At 43.9% G+C, this 20170-nt stretch overlaps 1 protein-coding gene across 1 annotated transcript in view; it reads right to left on the bottom strand.

Annotated features, from left to right (window-relative positions):
- Smap2 (small ArfGAP2) overlaps positions 1-18968 on the bottom strand; it is a 47712-nt gene extending 28744 nt beyond the window's left edge. The window contains exon 1 of the mRNA XM_027399157.2: positions 18463-18968. Within this exon, the coding sequence (XP_027254958.1) occupies positions 18463-18565 (103 nt within the window). The 5' untranslated portion in view covers positions 18566-18968. The remainder of the gene's footprint in view (positions 1-18462) is intronic.
- Positions 18969-20170: the final 1202 nt, after the last annotated feature.

Here is a 20170-nt window from a genome sequence, read left to right as displayed (position 1 = left end):
CAACAACAAAGCATGCTGGGAAAAAATTCAACATATAAGCCAACTAGGCTCAGCTCTGGGGGATCCAGCACCCTCTTCTGGCTTCTGTGGACATTAGGTATGCATGCAGTGCACTTACATACACTCAAGCAAAATACTCATATGCATTCTAAAATATACATTTTTAAAAAGCATATAAAATAGTAAAAAATAATAAATGAAAACCTAGTAGGAATATTTTTGTGAAAATGACTTTTATAGAGGAATGACACCAAGTTAATTTAAGCATGCCACATAGAATGTCAGAGGAATAGATGTCTATATGTTTTGGGTCCCCTGAACAGTCCACGATAGTTTGACTCTAGCTAATTCCCTCTATACAAAGACCTGCTTAAAGCATTTATGAATAAGCTAGAAGAGCGATGCTGAGACATGCTTCTCTGCAAGGGGGCGGGCGGGGTGGGGGGAGGACAAAAAATAGCTGCTTTCATGAAGGGCAGGAAGGAGGTTACTTCATGAGAAGCCAAACAGTGAGACTATCTCAGTACAAACAATTGTTTGGCTTGAAGGCTCCATGTGGGCAATTACTCCATCGAAGGCTCAGCTGGACTAGAAGCAGAGCCTGCCAGAACTCCAGGACAGGGACTTAACACAGGCTCAAGTGTCAGAATCCTGGTACTGGGATCCCAGCAAGGGATGCCCACAGAACACGGCCTCCTTTACTATGCCCCACTCTGAACCTGAGCCAGTGAAGACTGAATTTAAAGAGTCCGTGGGAACAAATTCAATGTTATTCCTAAACTGGCATTTTATAGCAAATGTTAATAAGTAGAAAAGTTCAACCTCTGGAGATAAATGCTTCTGGAAATCCAATTCATTTCAATCATCATTTCAAAGAATAGCAGCAGACTGGTGGAGACGGTTCTTGCAAAGTGTTGCTTAACTTAACAAACAGCTAGACAGGTGCAGCAGATTCGAACCCATACATGATATTTCAAACCAACCATCATAATTAAGCTATGTTCCTAGTACTCATGACCTCACTTCAAGTCATGAAGCTAACTTGGTTTGTCAGGAATCACTGTCTTCTCTTCTGGGGACATTCAGTTCTCTGGTGATTTATAGGTTACTTCAGGTTAAAATTTCCTTACAGTAGCAATTTTGTGATGAATTATTTTAAAATTTAATAGTTTATTAAAAAATGATATACTCATGTCCTTAACACACACACACAACAAAACACTGGGCATGGTGATGCATGTCTTTAACCCCTGAACTCAGGAGGCAAAAGCATGTGGGGGTGGGAGAGGTCAGCCCTGAAAATACACATATAAATAACATTATCGGAACTAAGCAGGTTGCATTTAGGAGTGTGAGTGTGTGTGTATGTGTGTGTATGAGCTCAGTGTCTGTGTGTGTGTATATAGACATGTAATGACAACAAATAAAGAGGTCAAGTGTTTGAAAGAGGGCAAGGAGGGGTATAGGGGGAGGTATGGAGGGAGGAAAGGGAAGGAAGAAATGATGTCATATTATAATCTCAAAAAGAAAACTGAAAATGCAAGGAGAGTATGCCCACTGGGAGAGAGGGCACAATTTTTTGGAAGAAAAATGATATGGAAAATAACACACGAGTTGTTCTGCATCCTCTATCCTTAGGGCATATTTCTCTCTCTCTGCCCAATGATGACAAGGTAATTTCTTCCCTGGGTAGCTCAAGGGCTAACTGTCATAGCACTGGATTCTCACACAGGACCCAGTCCTGACCCATGACTCACATTGCTGATTTGATAGTCTCTGCAAGGAGGGAGGCTCTCTTGCATGGGGGCCACTACCTCAGGCAGCCAGCAGCCACTAACAGCAGACAAAGGTAAGCAGGTGAGCAGGGAGGAACGGTGAGTTAATAGCTACATAACCACTTCAAAGTCAGCCAGCTGCACTTGTATTTCAAAACTTGGAATTACCATCAGAGTCCTTCTACTCAATAGAAACTCGCTGATAAAACAGGTGAGACGCAGCAGAGGAACAACATGAAAACTGACAGTAGTCCCACCCACATCCAAAGACTCCCTCTCTTGTCCCTCCAGACCGATGGTTCCCAACCAAAGCAATCTCTACTTTAAGGAGATGTCTTTGGAAATTTTTGGTTGTCACACTGGTAGGAGGTGGAAACATGCTAGGCATCTTGAGGCCAAGGAATGCTGATAAGTGCCCAAAATGCACAGGGCAATCCCTACAAGGAATTACCAAAATGTCAATAGTGCTGAGGTCAACACGCTACTCTAGAGGAATCAGTCTTAAGCCTTCAGTTTGAAATAGGCAAGATGGAAACACACACACACACACACACACACACACACACACACACACACACACCAATTCTGCACATCAGTTTTCTCTTGTTCTGTGACAGACAGGCACATAGAGGCGATTGTAGCTTGGATGGGTGCTTTACAGGCCCATACGTCAAAAGATTGGTCCCAGGGTAGCAGCCCCGGGAGATGGTGTAGCACTGAGAAGTGGGGCCTTGTGGGAAGTCTTCGATCACTGGGTGTCTGCTGTCAGAGGGGGTTGTGAGATCCAGTCTCATCCTCTTTGTTGCTTCCTAGTTTGGCCAAACCACATACTCCAGCCATGATGCACTGCCTTTGTCTTGGAGGGACCCACCAGAACCACAAGCCAAAACAAAACTTTCTCTTTTTAAAAAAGTATTTTAGACTTATTTTATGTGTCTGTGAGTTCTGCCTGCATACATGTATATGCACTATGTGCATGTCTGGTGCCCCTGGATGCCAGAAGAGTGTCAGATCCCCTGGGACTGGAGTTACAGATGGTGGGGTGTGAGCTGCCTTGTGGGTGCTGAGAACTGAACCTGGGGCCTCTTACAAAGACAGGACATACGGAAGAGCAGTGCCATTTACCAAACTGCAACCATATCTAAACCAGTTAGACAGCTTTGATCCCTAAACAAACAGCAGCATAGAAATTAATTCTGGGATCAAAGTACAAATGGCTAGTCCAGTGGCATGCTGAACGTCAGTCATGGAAACAGCCCTGCCTGAAAGGGGCCAGCAGGAGGTGGAGCTCTGCCCTTTCACAGAGGCAGCCCATTATGGTGTTTTAAAGCTAGGCATATCAAAAAAGCAAGTATGAGACATACACATGGAAAGATTTGGCATGGGCTAGGCCAAAGATGCCAGTCCTGCAGAGAGAAATCTTCACAGGGACCTGTATGCAGAGACCAGGGTAGGTCTCTAGAAAAACAATCACAGCTTCTGAAGAGACAAAGTAAGGTTCTTCAATGAAACAAATCTGTTCCAGTGGGGACAAAGACAGCCTCTAGAATGGCTGTAGGGCTATTATTAATTTCACTAGAACGGTGTCTAAATATTTACTCCTGTCTCACAAAGGGGCTAAAGGACTGCTATTTCAGCCTCCAGCTTCACACCCTTGCTGCATTTCCCCCAGATGATGTGTCACACTGAAACCTTCTACAGAGGGCAAGGGATCAACTTCGTGACTGGTTCCAGCCTTCATGTGGCACAGAAGCCAGGAGCACACAAATGAAATACTGCAAAGAAGCAATTACCACAAAGCAGCCACAAGATTCATCTCTCAGCTTCCTAGAATGTCACAGGTCTTCAACTATCTGAGCCAACAGTGTGAAGGAGACTGTTACAAACCAAAAGAAGAATGTGATTTGAACACACAGTAGCAAAACAACACTGTGTGATGGGCACAGAGACACTGCCAGACATTGTGCAATCCGATATGCACACACACAGGCATAGTCCTTTGTCTCTGTTTACAGTCTAGGAAAACCCTGGCTCAGAAAATAAAAACTAAAGTAATTATCATTCCCTTTCTAGCAATGTAGAGCCTCTAATCCACCTTCCCAGTGGATGGGTTTGAGTGAAGGAAGACTGTGAACACCTAAGGGGCTAATCATGGTATGACAACACTCTCCCACACAGGCAGAGTGTGGTGTGCTGGCCCATCCCACTGTGATGTGACACACAAAGGTGCCCTATGGTCAGCCAGCACTCTCAGCTCTCCACTTCTTGCCTCAACAGATGTCTGCCACAGAGAAGCATTTCAATAACAGTCCTTATAGGAAAACCAGTTCCCGAATGGTTCCAACCCAGGAGATGCCGCCCAGCTGATTTAGAGGGGCCCATGACTACTCAGGGCTGAACATGTGAATAATTCATCAGTCTAAAAGAGCACAAAAATTTACCCTGCACTATTGTCTGTAATGATGAAAACTGAAAACCCAAATGTTCAACACTTTGTGTTATATAAAATATGGCACACTACCACAACAGTATGGTTTTTAAAAAGGTATTTATATATTTAATTTTTTTTGTTTTTCTTTTTGTTGTTGTTGTTTTTTGAGACAGGGTTTCTCTGTGTAGCTTTGGGGCCTATCCTGGCACTCACTCTGGAGACCAGGCTGGCCTCGAACTCACAGAGATCCGCCTGGCTCTGCCTCCTGAGTGCTGGGATTAAAAGCATGCGCCACCAACGCCCGGCTTATTTACATGTTTTAATGTCATGAAAATACCTATGATAAATGTTAAATGAAACAGTAATGTCATAAAAATTGATGAAGTACAAACTCAAGCAAATAATGAGCAATGAGAATTCTGGGAACTATCAATTGCACGATTCTATTTTCTCATACTTCCCAATTATTTTATCATGAATACAGGTAAGTGCTGTGGTCAGAAAAGATGGCAGCTGGAGGCTCTGCTTTTAAAGGCAACAGCTTCTAATGTCTAGAAAATAAGCACACCTCTCCACTCCACAAATCTCATAAGATTAAGTAAAAAAACAAAAACCCTGCTCTAGGAGTCTGTTCCCATGGCAACAAGCCTTCCCCTCCCCCTTAAATACATGAGCAGTCTAATGAAATGAGGATCTATTTTTACTCGTCATAATGTAGACCCTCGACTGGAGTCATTTTGTGCCAAGCTGCTTCTTTTCAGACAAGGCTCAGAACCAAGGAGGATGCTCGGGGGAGCTAGGACGCATCCTCCTGGCTTGCAAGCTTCTTTTGAAGACACACCTTGCTCTCTGGTCTGAGCTGGAGACACTCAGCAGCCCCGTTACAGGAAAGACCTTTTCTTAGATTTCCCCTGTCTGCATCAATTCCTCTTGCCAAAGTCCCCATGCCTACTTTCAGAGTGACAAAGCCAAGCCCTGTGCCAAACAGCTACTCTGAGTAAATCCACTTTCAACCCGGCATGAGAGCCTGACTGAGTCTTTTTAAGTTTTTTCTTTATCTAGTCAGCTCTCACTGAAATTGGTTTCCAATAGCTCTACTGTTTGCAGCCTGGTAAGGACGGGGTCCTTGCTAGCTCTCCTCTAAGGGCTTGTGTCAGTTATCACACAAGCTAAAGTATCAAAAATAACACAAAGACCTGGAGGCTGCAGACTAAGGCCTCACAATCTACAGAGAAAGTTCTCATAAGAAATCATTTTTGAAAAGCTAAGCACTGCCAGGCGTGGTGGCACACACCTTTAATCCCAGCACTTGGAGGAGGCAAAGGCAGGCAGTTCTCTTAGTCTGAGACCAGCCTAGTCTACACAGTGAGCTCCAGGACACAGAAAAACCCTGCCTTGAAAAATCAAACCAAATACAACTAGCAAAGTGGTATTAAAGTGAATTCTTTAAAATCAAAGCCAGAAATGCCAGAGAACTCATTTCTAAATTTGCACATTTGGGGACTTCCAGTCAAGTAAGAAAAGAGGAAGAACCTAAAAACAACATCAAACTGTATGCACTTGGGCAAACGAGGTGAAGGAACACAGTAGGTCATGCACACAAACCCACAGCAACATATGGGTACTCCAGGAGAGGTTAGGGACTTACAGTCTAGCCTTCACTTGCAACTGTTGGGAAAGACTGCTGGTTGGTTTTTATTAACTTGACACAAACTAGAGTCATGCAGCAGGAGGGGAACCTCAATTGAGGAAATGCCTCATCAGATCGGTCAGTCTGTGGGCAAGTCTGTTGGGTTATTTTCTTGATTGTGAATTGATGTGCCAGGACCCAGCCCACAGTGGGCAGTGCCACCTCTGGGTAGGAGGTCCAAGAAAGTATAAGAAAGGCAGCTTAATGTGAGCCTGGAAGCAAGTCAGTGGGCCGCTTTCCTCACAGCTCCACCTCTGCTCTTGCTTGAGTTCCTGCCTTGATGTCTTCAATGACAGGCTATAATCAGGACGTGTAAACCAGATCAACCCTTTCCTTCCCAGCTTGCTTTTGGTCATGGTGTTTATCACAGCAATGGAGAGCAAACTGGGACAAACAGCTCTCTGAAGAAAGGAAAGGAAAAGATGCTTTCCTTGCTGCAATCACTGCGCTGGGACACAATTATCCCATCCTGAGTCCTTTACTGTCTTCAGTATTCCACAAAATGGGACCATCACACATTTATCCAGTTGGGGGGTAATAAAAACAGTGACAGGATGCCAAAAGGATCCAGTTTAGGACTAAGAAATTTCCTGTAAAAGCTGAGTTGAATTTTCTAAAAGAAAAGGAAAAAAATCAGCAAAATCTCCTGCAGGTAGACTTGTAAAACCTAGTGTGTTTTAAAACTGTAATCTCTATGTATCCAAAATGAACCTGCGATGAAAAAAATGTCCAAAGACTACATTCATCGCCAATGAAAAGAGAATCCTATTCCTCTACAAGCCACAAGTTATGAAGGTGGGATTCCGAGGCAGGTCTCAGCTCAGCCACACAAGAGGGAGCATGGGGAGAGTGGAGAGTTAACAAACTGAATAGAACCCCCACAGCAACCTTACACTGCTGGATGGCCACAGCTGAAGGTGAATTTGGCTCATCTCTGGGGCTTTCCTCTGGGGAAGGACCTGCCGTTCAGCCATCAACGGACCAGCCTTCACCAAGCCTGTGGGGAAATACAGGATCCAGAAGAGTGGGGTAGGGAAGGAGAAAGTTTGAGAAAGGGAAGAGTCAAGCACAGTAAGAAATAATTATCATTATAACACATGAAGCTTTACAAAGGCATAGATATGCCTTTAAGATGTACCCTTAGCTGGGTGGTGGTGGCATATACACCTCCCAGCACTCAGGCGGCAGAGTCAGGCAGATCTCAGCCTGGTTTACAGAGTGAGTTCTAGTACAGCTAGAGCTACACAGAGAAACCCTGTCTCAAGAACAAAACAAAACAAACAAAACAAAGAGAGAGAACTGCCACAAGATCAAGGCCAGCCTGGGCTACATGGTGAGTTCAGGCCACTCTGGTCTACACAGTGGGTTCAGGGCAGCCAGAGATACATGGCAAGACCATGTCTCAAAAGTAAATAAATAAAACCCAAATTATATTTAATTTTATCTGTGAATTACAGGAATGCCTAATTTTACAGAGAAAAATAAAAAAAAACAATGAAACCCATGTGATTTTCATAGTTGATGACAATTTAAACAATGACGTTCCCTTTATCTGTAGAAAAGTAACAGCCCCAAAACAAACATAGTCACACTGAACTGAAACCTTTTGTTGGCCTAGTTCCACCAAAGCCATTAACGTGGTCAGAGCCCAAATGCAGGTGACCTGATTGACAAAAAAAGCACTTCTAGAAAGTGCTGAACCGGAACCATGGAACCCAAATGCCTTTATAATCAGGAAGAAAATTAGCGGCCGTAACTTGGCAAGCTTTTTGTTCAGATGGAGCAGTGACATTCCTTGTAAGACTCTAACACTTTTCAGGTTTAGCACAGAAGATAGATCTAGTGATATCACCCTCTTCACCCAGTACTAACTAACCTATCTGAAGTTCTTGGGAGACACCAGCCACTGTCCCCCACCCCCACCCCTTACCCCACAAGCCTACATAAAGTGTTGCATGACGTAAGGAAAATTAACTGCACTGCAACTACCTTGATTTTAAGGCTTCTAGGCACAAAACTTGTGCATCTTTGTATTATTGACTCAAGTCACCCAGCTGAGGATGGGGCAATATGCCAAGACCCTAACAGAATTGGAAGGGTAGGAACTTATTTTAGTAACCAAGTGATAAATCAATGCATAGCTCCTGGTGGCAAGTCATAGTCAAACAATTCATCCTTGCACACACCCCTACCTAAAAACTAAGGGTCACATCTTGGAGATGTTTTCAGTGTCTTTGTGTCTGTCAGTACTTGGATCTTACCCTTATTCTACTCTATCATAGGGAACCAACTACATTTCCCAGCCTCCCTTGCCAAATGATTTCTGGATTAACTCCCTCAGTGAGAGATTCCAGTAAGGATAAATGGCAAAAGGAGGAAAGAAGTCAGAGTTCTCTTATTCAGCCTGGGTTTCAGCTGTCACTGAACAATTCCTCTTTCCATGCCTCTGGAGCATACCACATGGCTTCTGGCACTTTCAAATTTCCTCAGTCACATAGTAGTTCCTGGATACCAAACGCCTAGGTGTCTCAGCCACTTAGCTGTAACTGATTCCCTGATGTACTGGTTTCTGTTTCCCTAACTGATCCTGGACTGAGAAGACCTTCCAGTAGGTATGTCAAACATATTTTAAAACTGTTCTTTAGGGGCTGGAGAAATGGTTCAGAGGTTAAGAGCACTGACTGCTCTTCCAGAGGTCCTGAGTTCAATTCCCAGCAACCACATGGTGCCTCACAACCATCCGTTATGAGATCTGGTGCCCTCTTCTGGTGTGCAGATATACATGGAAGCAGAATGCTGTATACATAATAAATAAATAAAATCTTTTTAAAAAACTGCTTTTTAGAAAATAATTTTCTTTTATCCACATACCATGTAAAAAAGTTTCTTTTAGGGACCAATGTACAGATGATAATACACATCCATTCACTCAATGATTTACTTAGGCCTTATCACTGCTCTGAAGATTCGTGAACATAGTCTCAAGTCCTTGTCCTTATGGGCTGACGTCCTAGTGGACATGTCAAGTGTGGTGAATCAAAATTTAACAAGTTAACTGTGGGCTGGGGATGTAGCACAGTCACTAAGTTCTTGCCTAGCATGAATGAAGCTTTGGGTTTGATGCAAAGCATCACATTAACCAGGTGTGGTGGCACCTGCCTATAACCTTTTCACTGGGGATGTGGAGGTAAAAAGATCAGAAATTAAAGCTAATCAATCCTCAGTTACATACTGAATTCAAGGACACCCTGAGATATACCAGACCCTGTCTCAGGCCTATAATCCCAGTGATTTAAGAAACAGAAGTGGCAAGTACAAAAGTTCAAACCAACCTGGGTAACTTGGAGAGGCTCTGCCTCAAAAAGTTTTAAAAGGGGCTGGATATGACACACTCCTGTATCCCGGCACTCAGGAGGCAGAGCAAGAGACTCGTCATAGGTTTGAGGCTTCATCCTACATAGTGAGTTCCAGGCTAGCTAGGACTACACAGGGAAACCCTATCTAAAAATGGGGGATGGGAGATAGATGAGAATATAGCTTAGTGGTAGGGTGCTTGCTGGCATGTGAAAAGCCAAACCCCAGCACCACAAAAACAATTAATTAAACCATACAGGATTACTGTCTTAACAGTAGAGGCCTGAGGTAATAGAGTGAATATGAAGGTGTTCTACTCTACAGAGACTTATCCCTACCTTTTTGGTATGGTGCACTGAGCTGAGAACTCCAGGAGTGGTAGAAAATTTCCTCAATGTCACTATCTACTTCAAGTGGCCACTTGCTCAAACAGAAGTGCAGCTGTGCAAGGTCTAAGCAGACACCATGTGCTTAGAAGGTACAGCAAGTGAGCATGACAGACTCTTGCTGGGCATCTTTGTAACAGGGGATATCAGTTGGAGAAAGAGTCAAAATCTGATTAACATGTCACTTACCCTTTCTCCATAGCACAGGTAGAGTCTACTAACATAGCATGCAATGTATGTAATTAGTAGTGTGTCACTGCCACCAATTGCATATTATTTTCAGGTTGGAATTTGCAGGCAGAAGAACAGAAACAGACAATGACTCATATGATGAACAGTTATATAGACAACTGTGCCCAAGAAAGCTGCCACCTACATCCCATAATGACATCAGATGACAAAGGCAGAAAGGGGGTAGTTTTCAGATTTATCTGGAATCAAGATTTGCTACCAAGAAAGCACCTTATACAATCATGAAGACACAACAAATATTCAACACATGACCCTGCTTGAACATAAGAGCATGCTCAGCTTCCAAAATAACATCACTGGCTGCAGAGATAATGGCACATCCAGGGCTGTCATTTCACTAGACTGTTCTAAGAGGAATGCATGTGTCCATGAAAGCACACTGACACACAGATGATCAGGCTCAATACTCAAACCTCTTTTACTACTTCGCAACAACCAAGTATTTCATGCCTGTGAGACTTATCACCCCACTGGAGAAGCAGATGGACCTACAACATAGATATATACAAAAAATCTAAAGCATAATGCATATTCATAATTTCAAAGATATAAAAGTCACCTGGAGAGCTGTTATTTTAACCTTATGGACCTCTGATTAGCCACCAAATTCTAACATACACACCACACAATATGTAGTCAAATCACCCTAAATAGACACACACACACACACACACACACACACACACTCATGAGTCCAGCACAGAGCATCATAGAGCACTGTACATTTCTGCCTCCCCTTCCTAGAGTGTAGCTCCCTAAGTTCACCTGGCAAAGCCCCATGTACCCTCTCTGCCAGCTTAATTGCCTCTTTGAAGCCCTGATTTAAGATCTTTTGCTTTCTTTAGAGCTTTCCCTGTTCCCTGTACACAATGTCATAAAGACTTGCCTTATACATCTACTTCCCCACTAGAATATAAAACCTTTGAGATCAAAGGCCTCATCTTTGAGTCCTATCATATGTCCCTACATGGTGTCTGGCACAGAGTGAGTGTTTAAAATTTTTGTTTTATTGGGGTGCTTTATTGTTGTTTGCTTGCTTTTTTGGAGAGGTCTTTTAAGACAGAGTTTCATAGCTGGGCATGGTGATGCACCCTTTAATTAAAGTGCATCTTTAATCCCAGCACTTAGGAGGCAGAGGCAGGTAGATGTCTGTAAGTTTGAGGCCAGCCTGATCTACAGAGTGAGTTACAGGACAGCCAGGGCTACACAGAAAAACCCTGTCTCGAAAAATCAAAGAAAAAAAAAAAGACAGGGTTTCATGTAGCCTAGGCTGGCTCTTGAATTCCTGATTCTCTGGGTGATATGGTTACAGGCATGTACTGCCACACCCCATTTTAGGACATATTATTGAACATGTATGTATACACACACACACACATATAGTGGAGAATCTCCAGTCTAATGTGAGTTTTTCCTAAAGGAACTCTGTCCTCTTTTCCTCATTATCACAGGTGCTATTTAAAGGGGATGGAGAATAAACAAGGAAGTATCTCCCAGAGAGCAGCCTCAGCATATTACAACTATGAGATGGTTTAATGGCGCCTTTGATTAATTACTATCAGTAAACTTGTCAGTATAATCGTGACTGTCAAAATTAATATGCATCAGTTGTAAAAGCTCAGAAAGTTATTTGATCTTGGGTGGAGGAGGATATAACAGCAAGAAAACTGGGAATGGAAGAACTTTGTTTACATCTGGTAGATTTTTTTTAACCCCTCAAGAAGGTTAAAAAATATGTTCCTGCATTATCATATACCACTGACATGTAGCTAAAACAACTTAAAATTGACAGGAAAGTTTGTGTTCTAAGGCATGATAATTAAAAAGCAATGTTGTAGCCATTGATAAACAAACAAAAGGAGAGCTAAAGATTAAAGTGCAAATGTTAAAACTAGGCTGGTGAGAGGCCTCAACAGGTAAAGTTTCTTGTAGCCATGTCTGCCCATCTAAGCTCAATCCCCAGATCCACACATCCACACTGCACAAAGACAGAACTGGTTCCTACAAGGTGTCCTTTGACTGTCACACATGTGTTGTAGCATGAAAACACACACACACACACACACACACACACACACACACAAAATCAGTTAAAAATGCAATAAATGTTTAACTTTAAAAGGTTAAATTTTGGGACTAGAAAATCTCCACACAAAGAAATTCCCTGGTCTAATCTTTCATACATATCTGAAGAGGCAGGAAACATCCAGGGTTATCCTCAAGGGTCCCGTAAAGCATATTTGCAAAAATTCCAGAACTCCCATATATAGGAAATGGGTTTGGCTTAAGGACTAGGGGATTACTATGAGTCATTCTAACTGTAGCTTCCAGTAACCAGAGTATTTTAAGAATATAAAGTTAAAAAATGAAACTAATGAATTCAAAATAAAATAAATAAGACCAAGAGCAGTAAAAAATAAAGGATGTTGACATCTGAACAACACTTTCATTTACAAGGCACCTTCAGTTTTCCAATTCAGAAAATGAAGCTGACAGAGCACTTTACTGCTTTTCCAGAGGTCCTGAGTTCAATTCCCAGCACCCACATGGTGGGTCACAACCATCTATGGCAGTATCTGATGCCCTTTTCTGACCTGCATGTGTACATATGGAAAGAGCACTCATACATTTGAAAAGAAAAAGAAATGAAGCTGAGATGGTGGGGCGGCATGCTGAAGGGTCAGACTAGCTGCTCCCTCACCAAGGGTGAGTCCTTTTCAACACTGCTGCCTTGGTTTCTCAAAGGCTGTACATACTTTGTTAAAAGATGTATTTGCTGTGGGATATTTGTATACTGTGAAGATGTATTGTTGTGATTGGTGTAATAAAAAGCTGAATGGCCAATATCTAGGCAGGAGAGATAGGCAGGGCTTCTGGGCAGAGAGAGGACGAAAGGTCTAATCACCAGCCAGATGCAGCGGAAGCAGAATTCAAAATACAGAGTAAAGGTAACCGAGCCACATAAAAGAGTATAAAAGTCAGATTAATAGATATGGGCTAATTTAAGTTATAAGGCTAGCTAGAAACAAGCCCAAACCAAGGCTGAGCTTTCATAATTATAATAATAGGTCTCTGTGTGAGCTGGCAACCCAAAGAAAAATTGTCTACCTATTTTCATTTTATTTTGTGTGTAAGAATGTTTTACCTGCATGTTTTTCTGTGTACTACATGCATGCCTAGTGGCCATGAAAGCCAGAGAAGGATAATTGATCCCTGGAACTAGAATTACAGATGTTTGTGAAGCACCATATGGATTCTGGGAACTAAACTTGGGTCCTATGCTAAAGGCTCAAGTGCTCTTAACTGCTGAGTTATCTCTCCAGCCCCATGCACACTTTTCAAAGCTATCTGCCATGAGAGAAACTGTCTCCCAAATCGTTTAAGATTATCTCCCAACTTAACAGAAGTGCAAGTGGATGGCCTTGAAATAATGCAGAAGCTCTTCAGTGTACATACATGAACAGAGAATCTTCACTGTCTCCGTGTTACACTGATGACTGAAAAATCCAAGAGGCCAAAGCAGTGGGTAATGTGCTATTTGCACAAACGTGCTGAAAACCTATACATCTAGTGTCATTGTTTAATATCCACATACACACATATACAAAATAAGGAAAATGTCACTGTTTGCCAATGCATGTATTACCTCTCAAAAGTCAGGTATGGGAGGCCGGGGAGAAGGCTCATGAGTAAAGCACTCCCCCTGCATGTTCGAGGACTGAATTCAGATTTCCAAAGCTCACCTAAAAGCCAGGTGGGTATAGCAGCCTGCCCTATAATCCCAGAGTACAGGAAGCAGGCAAAGGAATCCTCAGGACAAGGTGGTTAGATTGGTCAGAACCAGTGGCAAATCTGTCTCAATAAAAAAGATGAAGATATACTGAGGAAGACTCCCAAGGTCAACATCTGGCTTCAACACAGAGACATAGACATATGCCTATGTATCCTCTCTCACACACATGTCCCCACACATATGTTTAAAATGGAAGTCAGGTAAGGCAAAGCACTTGGGAGGAAGAGGCAGGACGATCACAGCAAGTTTTCATCTAGCCCGGTCTACATAGGAATTCCAGTCCTGCCAAAGCTATATAGAACTGTCTGAAATACATAGGTAAGAAACCAGGTACAGGGGCGCATGCCTGTAATGCAAGCTTTGGGGAGAAGATAGAGAGTTCATTTACTCAGCTACACAGAGGTTAGAGCCTGCCTGGGCCACAAGACCCTGTTTCAAACCAAGAAAAAGATAGGTAAGAAATGGCCAAAAGTGGTTATACCCAGGAAGAAGACAAAGGTGGCTGGGTCACCTTAGGATAATGACTTTTCACACTTTGTTGTCTTTTGGAGTTTTTGAATTTCAAACCAAGTGAAAATCAACTTAAAGAAAATATGTACAACAGGAGATGAAACAGGCAGTGGGTAAGTGGTTGGGGGAAACCTTTCACAGACAAGGTGTAGTAGAAGGGGGAAGGGAACCTAACAAAGCCCTCAGACTCCAGAACTCCAGGTGTTTCAGTCTCTCATATTCCACAAGCCCATCATGCGCACCACATCAGCTCCTTCTTATTAAACAGTTCTCTGTTCCTCACAAACCTTGACACTGGTGATGTCCCAATTGTGGACGGAGTACGCAGGTCTTCAGAAAGGTAGACCCTCCAATGGTAAATGGTAGCATCTGGCTTTAACCAGTCTCTGAATGGGTTAAACCTACATTTGGAGTTTGGAGCTACAGAGCTAAAGGCGAAGCCTTGGGCCACCTTGACCCTAAGCACAAAGGAGTATGATGGAGCCAGGTCTCAAGCAGCCGGTTGCTATGGAGATATCCGGCTCTTACACTAGTTTAGCTCTCCGCCTATCATTACTGAAGTCAGTCCATTTAAGGCATTAATGTGGGAGCTTTCGTGACAAGGAAACTGTATCTTGGGCTAAGAACAAGTCACACATGTGGGAAAAGGAGTTTTTTGAGACAGGGCCTCACGGAGCCCAGGCTGGCTTCAGACTTGCTGAGGATAACTGAACTGGTCTTCCTTCCTGCCTCCAGCTTCTGAGTGCTGGGATTAAAGGTCTGGTCACCTCAGATGGTTTAAATTGTGGCTCCCCCCACCCCCAACCCAAAGCAGTTCTGGACACTTAGGAACCTGGTCCAATTTCTACTGCAGTGGTTCTCAACATTCCTAATGTTGAGACCCTTAATGCAGTTCCTCATGTTGTGGTGACTCTCAACCATTAAATTATTTGTTTGTTTGTTTCATTTTTTCAACACAGGGTTTCTCTGTGTAACAGCCTTGACTATCCTGGAACCCCTGTAGAACAGGCTAACCTCAAACTCACAGAGTACTGAGATTAAAGATGTGTGCCACCATGCCCAACTCCATAAAAATATTTTTATTGCTACTTCATAACTAATTTTGCTACTGTTATGAATTAAAATGTCATTATTTTTGGAGATGGAGGTTTGCTAAAGCTGTTGAGACCCACAAGTTGAGAACTATCATTCTACTGAATAAAAAGAGAAGGGCATCTGCTTGTTTAAATTACATCATTTTAAGGATCAACTAACAGATATTACTCCTAAATATGATGTTAAAAAGAAGACTCAGGGGACTAGAGAAGTTACTCTGTGGTTCAGAGTTCATACTGCTCTTTAGAAGGCCTGAGTTCAGTTCCCAGCACCCACTTCAGGTGGCTCACAACCACCTGTACCTCCAGCTCCAGGGAATCTGACACCCTTTCCTGGCATCCATGGGCAATGAACTTACATATACACAAAATTTAAAATAAAAATACAATTTTTATGAAAGATAATTTTTCTAAAGAGTAAATAAATAGAAAAGTCAGAGTGGCAAGACGGCTCAGTGTGGAAAGAAGGGTGTTTGCCACCAAGCCTGACATTTGAGTTCACTCCCCACATGGAGGAAGTTGTTCTATCTCTCTCTCTCTTCTTCTTTTTTTTTTTTTTTCTTTTTGAGACAGGGTTTCTCTGTATTGTTTTGGAGTCTGTCCTGGAACTCGATCTGTAGACCAGGCTGGCCTCCAACTCACAGAGATCCGCCTGCCTCTGCCTCCCGAGTGCTGGGATTAAAGGCATGCACCAACAATGCCTGGCCCGTTGTTCTGTCTCTTACAAATACACACACACACACACACACACAAAAAAAAAAAAAAAAAAAAAAAAAAAACACAATACAAAATTTTAAAAAGAGGAGTCATTGCTAAAGTGTTATTTTAGAACATTACAAAAGTATCCACTTACAGGTCTAAGCTACATCAATAGGCTGAATATTAATAGATGAATACTCTCCAAACCTTGTCTGGTGAACTCTCAATTTTCTGAGAAAGGGCAAGATAAAATAAATAATATGTAAAAAAAAATAAACCCAAAACTTATTTAGTGAATAGTTTTTAAATTCTTCCACCAACTAGTGGTGGAAGCTGAGCAAGTAATGATGTACTGATGCAAACGCCTTTCCTTCCCACCCTCTGAGAACTGCCTACGTGTTCATTACAAAAGCAGAAAGTGAAAAGGAGGAACAAAATGAGCGAGGGTTAACCAGTGGACTGTACTGGAGAATTCTCCAACTAGATTAACAGAGGCCTCAGCAAAAGCCTGTTTAACAGAACTGAATGATAACAAGCACATGTCATCCCTTTTAAAATAGTAGTGAAATGTGAAAAGCATTTCTGACTTTGGAATGTTCAGGATCTAAGGTTTTAGCATCAGTGGCTACTAGTTTTTGTTACTGCTTTTTTTTTTTTTTTTTACATTCTATTTATTGATTTTGTAGAGATCTGTACATGTACTGAAGTATCCACATGGTGGTCAGGGGATAACTGTGGGAGCTGTCAGTCTTGATGGCCAGCACCTATCCACTGAGCCAATTCACAGGCCCCAGTTACTAGTTCTCATTAGGAATTAACTAAAGCTTCATGTCTGAGTTCCCAGTAGGGCTATGAATAGAGGGCAATAGGAAATTTGGAGGATAATATATTAAATTAACCTCTCTCTTCCATACGGTATATTTTATTGGAATGAGTAAGTATAAGAGCAACATGAGAGGGGGGGGGTTCTAAAAAATCACCAAAATGGCATCTGATTCCCCAAATGTAGTGATGCTCACTCAGGGGATGCCTCACTGTGACTTAAGAGCTGTCAACTGAGGACACTGGAGAATTTGAGTGGAAACCAAGGTGCTCCTAAATTTCAAACAAAACCTTCCAATAGCAAGAATCAATCTAGCCGGGTGATAGTGGGCCCTCATCTTCAATCCCAGCACTTGGTAGGGAGAGGCAGGCAGATCTCTGTGAGTTCAACTCCAGCCTGTTCTACAAAACAAGTTCCAAGACAGCCAGGGTTACACAGAGAAACCCTGTCTCAAAAAAATTTTTAAAAAGCAATTAATAAATAAAAATTCAGGAGAGAAATCCAGAGACCTGCTTTCCTAGTAGTACATTCTATTTGCCTACTGATAGAGGTCACTAAAAAAATATTGCTAGGAGTCTAAATCAATGCATCATCATTCCTGGTGCCCTCCTTACATAACCCTACTCTAAAATAAATCATAATCTCATGAAGCATGGGTTAAGCATCTACTGCTTTTCTCAAAATTAATACACACACATTTGAATTTGTTTTATACTACATGCCCGTATGGGAAATGGAACTAAGGTACATAAACAATAGCTCCCCAAAATATAACTGCTTATATCTACAAAGCCAAGTACAAATATTTCCCTAGTAAATTTTCTTGCCATAGTGACCTTTAATTGTACTAAAGCCATGAACCTTTAAGGGCACAGAAAACAAAGGCTAAATGGTTGTAGCCAATGTACAATGATCCCTCCTATTTCACCTCTACAAGTGTAAGCACCAAGAAAGCAACGAATTCGATGAATTCCCTTTCTCCCTGCCTGAATGGGTCCTACACTACAGCCCAGATCCTGCTGGTTTCGGCCACCACACAAGCATGAGGCCTCCACAGACCGGGCTAGGCTATCTAGAAATCTGCACTGTGTCACTGCGTAAGGCAGCTTCCCAGTGCACACATCCTGAGTGAAGAAAGCCACCTAAGCACTCTGTTGGAGCTCAACAAGGTGGTAAAAATGACAGGAGTTGCTAATGAAATAACAGATAGCAAGGAATACCACCTTTAAAAATCATTTCGACAGTTTTCCTCTTCGTCATCTCACCTTCCTCCTCGCCACCCCCACCACCACCACACTGCAGCTCACCCACAGCTTTGCCAAGTGAAAGGTTGCCAGCTCTGAATGACAGCGGGCCCAGAAGCCATTCAGAGCCTGCAACACATACATTCTCACCTGAACACACCGGGCCACCCCACCCCGCACTGTATCATCCTCACCAAACACACACACAGACACACACACACTCGCTCTCTCTCGCTCTCGCCCACACCAAACCCCGAGCCCCAGGAAACCCAGCAGGCTCTTGAGCCAGGGTGGCACCCGTTGCCATCGGAAGAGGACTCGCCCCTGGGCTCCAGAACCCCCTCCCCACTCAGGCCACCGCCACGCCGCCGCCCCGCAGCCAGCCCCTAGTCGGTGCCGCGGATGTACTACCTTTGGACTGGCAGTCAGCACAGAATTTATTATCTTCCTCCAGCAGCAGGTTGGCCAGGACCGCCTGGTACCGATCCACGTCCTTCACCGACTTGCCCGTCATGGCCAGGGTGCCGGCGGGGGCAGAGGGCGACGCGCCCCCCGCGCCCCCAGGAGCCCCTGCCTCGGTCCGGGGCTGAGGCCTCGGGGCCCCCGCCCAGGCGCTCCTCCCGAGCGGGACGAGCCGTGTCCTCCCGCCCCGCCCCGAGCCGTCCCGGGGTCAGGGTCGTCTGGCCCCCGCCCCGCAGCCCCTCGGCGCGGCGCCCCCTGGCGAGCTTCTGGCAAGGAGGGGACCCGCGGAGGCTCCAGGACCCGGGACGCGGCCTAGGCGGAGTGAGCCCTCGGCCTCAGGCGTTCGGGGCGCACAAATGACCCCGGTGCTGAGGGTCTGCCGCCGCCGCGCTTCCCGCCTCGGTTTCCCTGGCAGCTGCGGCCAGCTCTGCCGCCACCTCCACCGCCTACTTCCGGCAGCTCTTCCTCTCCTCCTCCACCCAGCCCAACCCGCGCATGCGCCCCGCCCACCGCACCGCACTGGGCCCTTCCCTCAGCTCCGCCTCCTAGGAGCCAATCCGGGACGGGACGGGGGCGGGGCTTAGGTGAGAGCGGCAGGAGGGAGGACACGCCCCTTTCATGTCTTTGGAAAAGAATGAATGAAACCTGGTGGAAAAAGGAGGTGAGTGAAGAGAATAAAGTGAAGGTAACAACCAGCAGTCACTAAGTTCTTACTGTGTGCTAGGCACACAGTATGCCCTTTATGTCAATTATCACAGTATGCTCTTCCCAGCACCTTTATGAAATGTATATTTATTATCTTTATATAACCCAAGGATATCCCAGACGCCCTCAGCTTAGTCTTTCCTTCAAGAGACAAAAAACAAAACAAAACAAAACAAACAACTCACTCTCTGACCCAAGTTAAAAAGACATTACACTCAACCACATGACCACTTCTTTTTGTTTTTTTTCGATGCAGGGTTTCTCTGTGTAGCACTGACTGTCCTAGAACTCACTCTGTAGACCAGGCTGGTCTCGAACTCAAAATCTGCCTGCCTCTGCCTCCCAAGTGCTGAGATTAAAGGCGTGTGCCACCACTGCCCAGCTCTCATGATCACTTCTAACTTGTAATAACTCCTGCCCGCTGATATTCGTTAGCCTTCGTCTTGTGACTTCCACCCTCTTTGAGCATTATTCTGCCATTTTGCTTTCCTTCTTTTAAGAAAAAATATTTATTTTTGAACAGGTTCTCCCTATGTATCCCTAGATGGCCTGAACGCCATATTGTGGACCAGGATAGCCTCGAACTCACAGAGTTCTGCCTACGTTTACTTTCAACTGGGATTAAAGGTATGTGCCACCATACCTAGTTTTACGTGTGTGTGTGTGTGTGTGTGTGTGTGTGTGTGTGTGTGTGTGTGTGTGTGTGTGTGTCTGTGTCTGTGTCTGTGTCTGTGTCTCTGTGTGTGTCTGTGTCTCTGTGTCTGTGTGTCTCTGTGTGTGTGTGATATATTTGCAGGTGCCCAAGGAGACCAGAAGAGGGCACTGCAGCCCCTGTAGCTAGTTACATGCTGTTACAAGCTGCGGGATTTTCTGACAGATGTGGGTGTTAGGAACTGAACCAGGGTCCTATGGGAGATTACCAAACCCTCTCAGCTGCTGAGCCATCTCTCCA

This window comes from Cricetulus griseus, chromosome 2 (genome assembly GCF_003668045.3).
Source record: "Cricetulus griseus strain 17A/GY chromosome 2, alternate assembly CriGri-PICRH-1.0, whole genome shotgun sequence".
NCBI lineage: Eukaryota > Metazoa > Chordata > Mammalia > Rodentia > Cricetidae > Cricetulus > Cricetulus griseus.
This window is presented reverse-complemented; position numbering and strand designations above follow the sequence as displayed.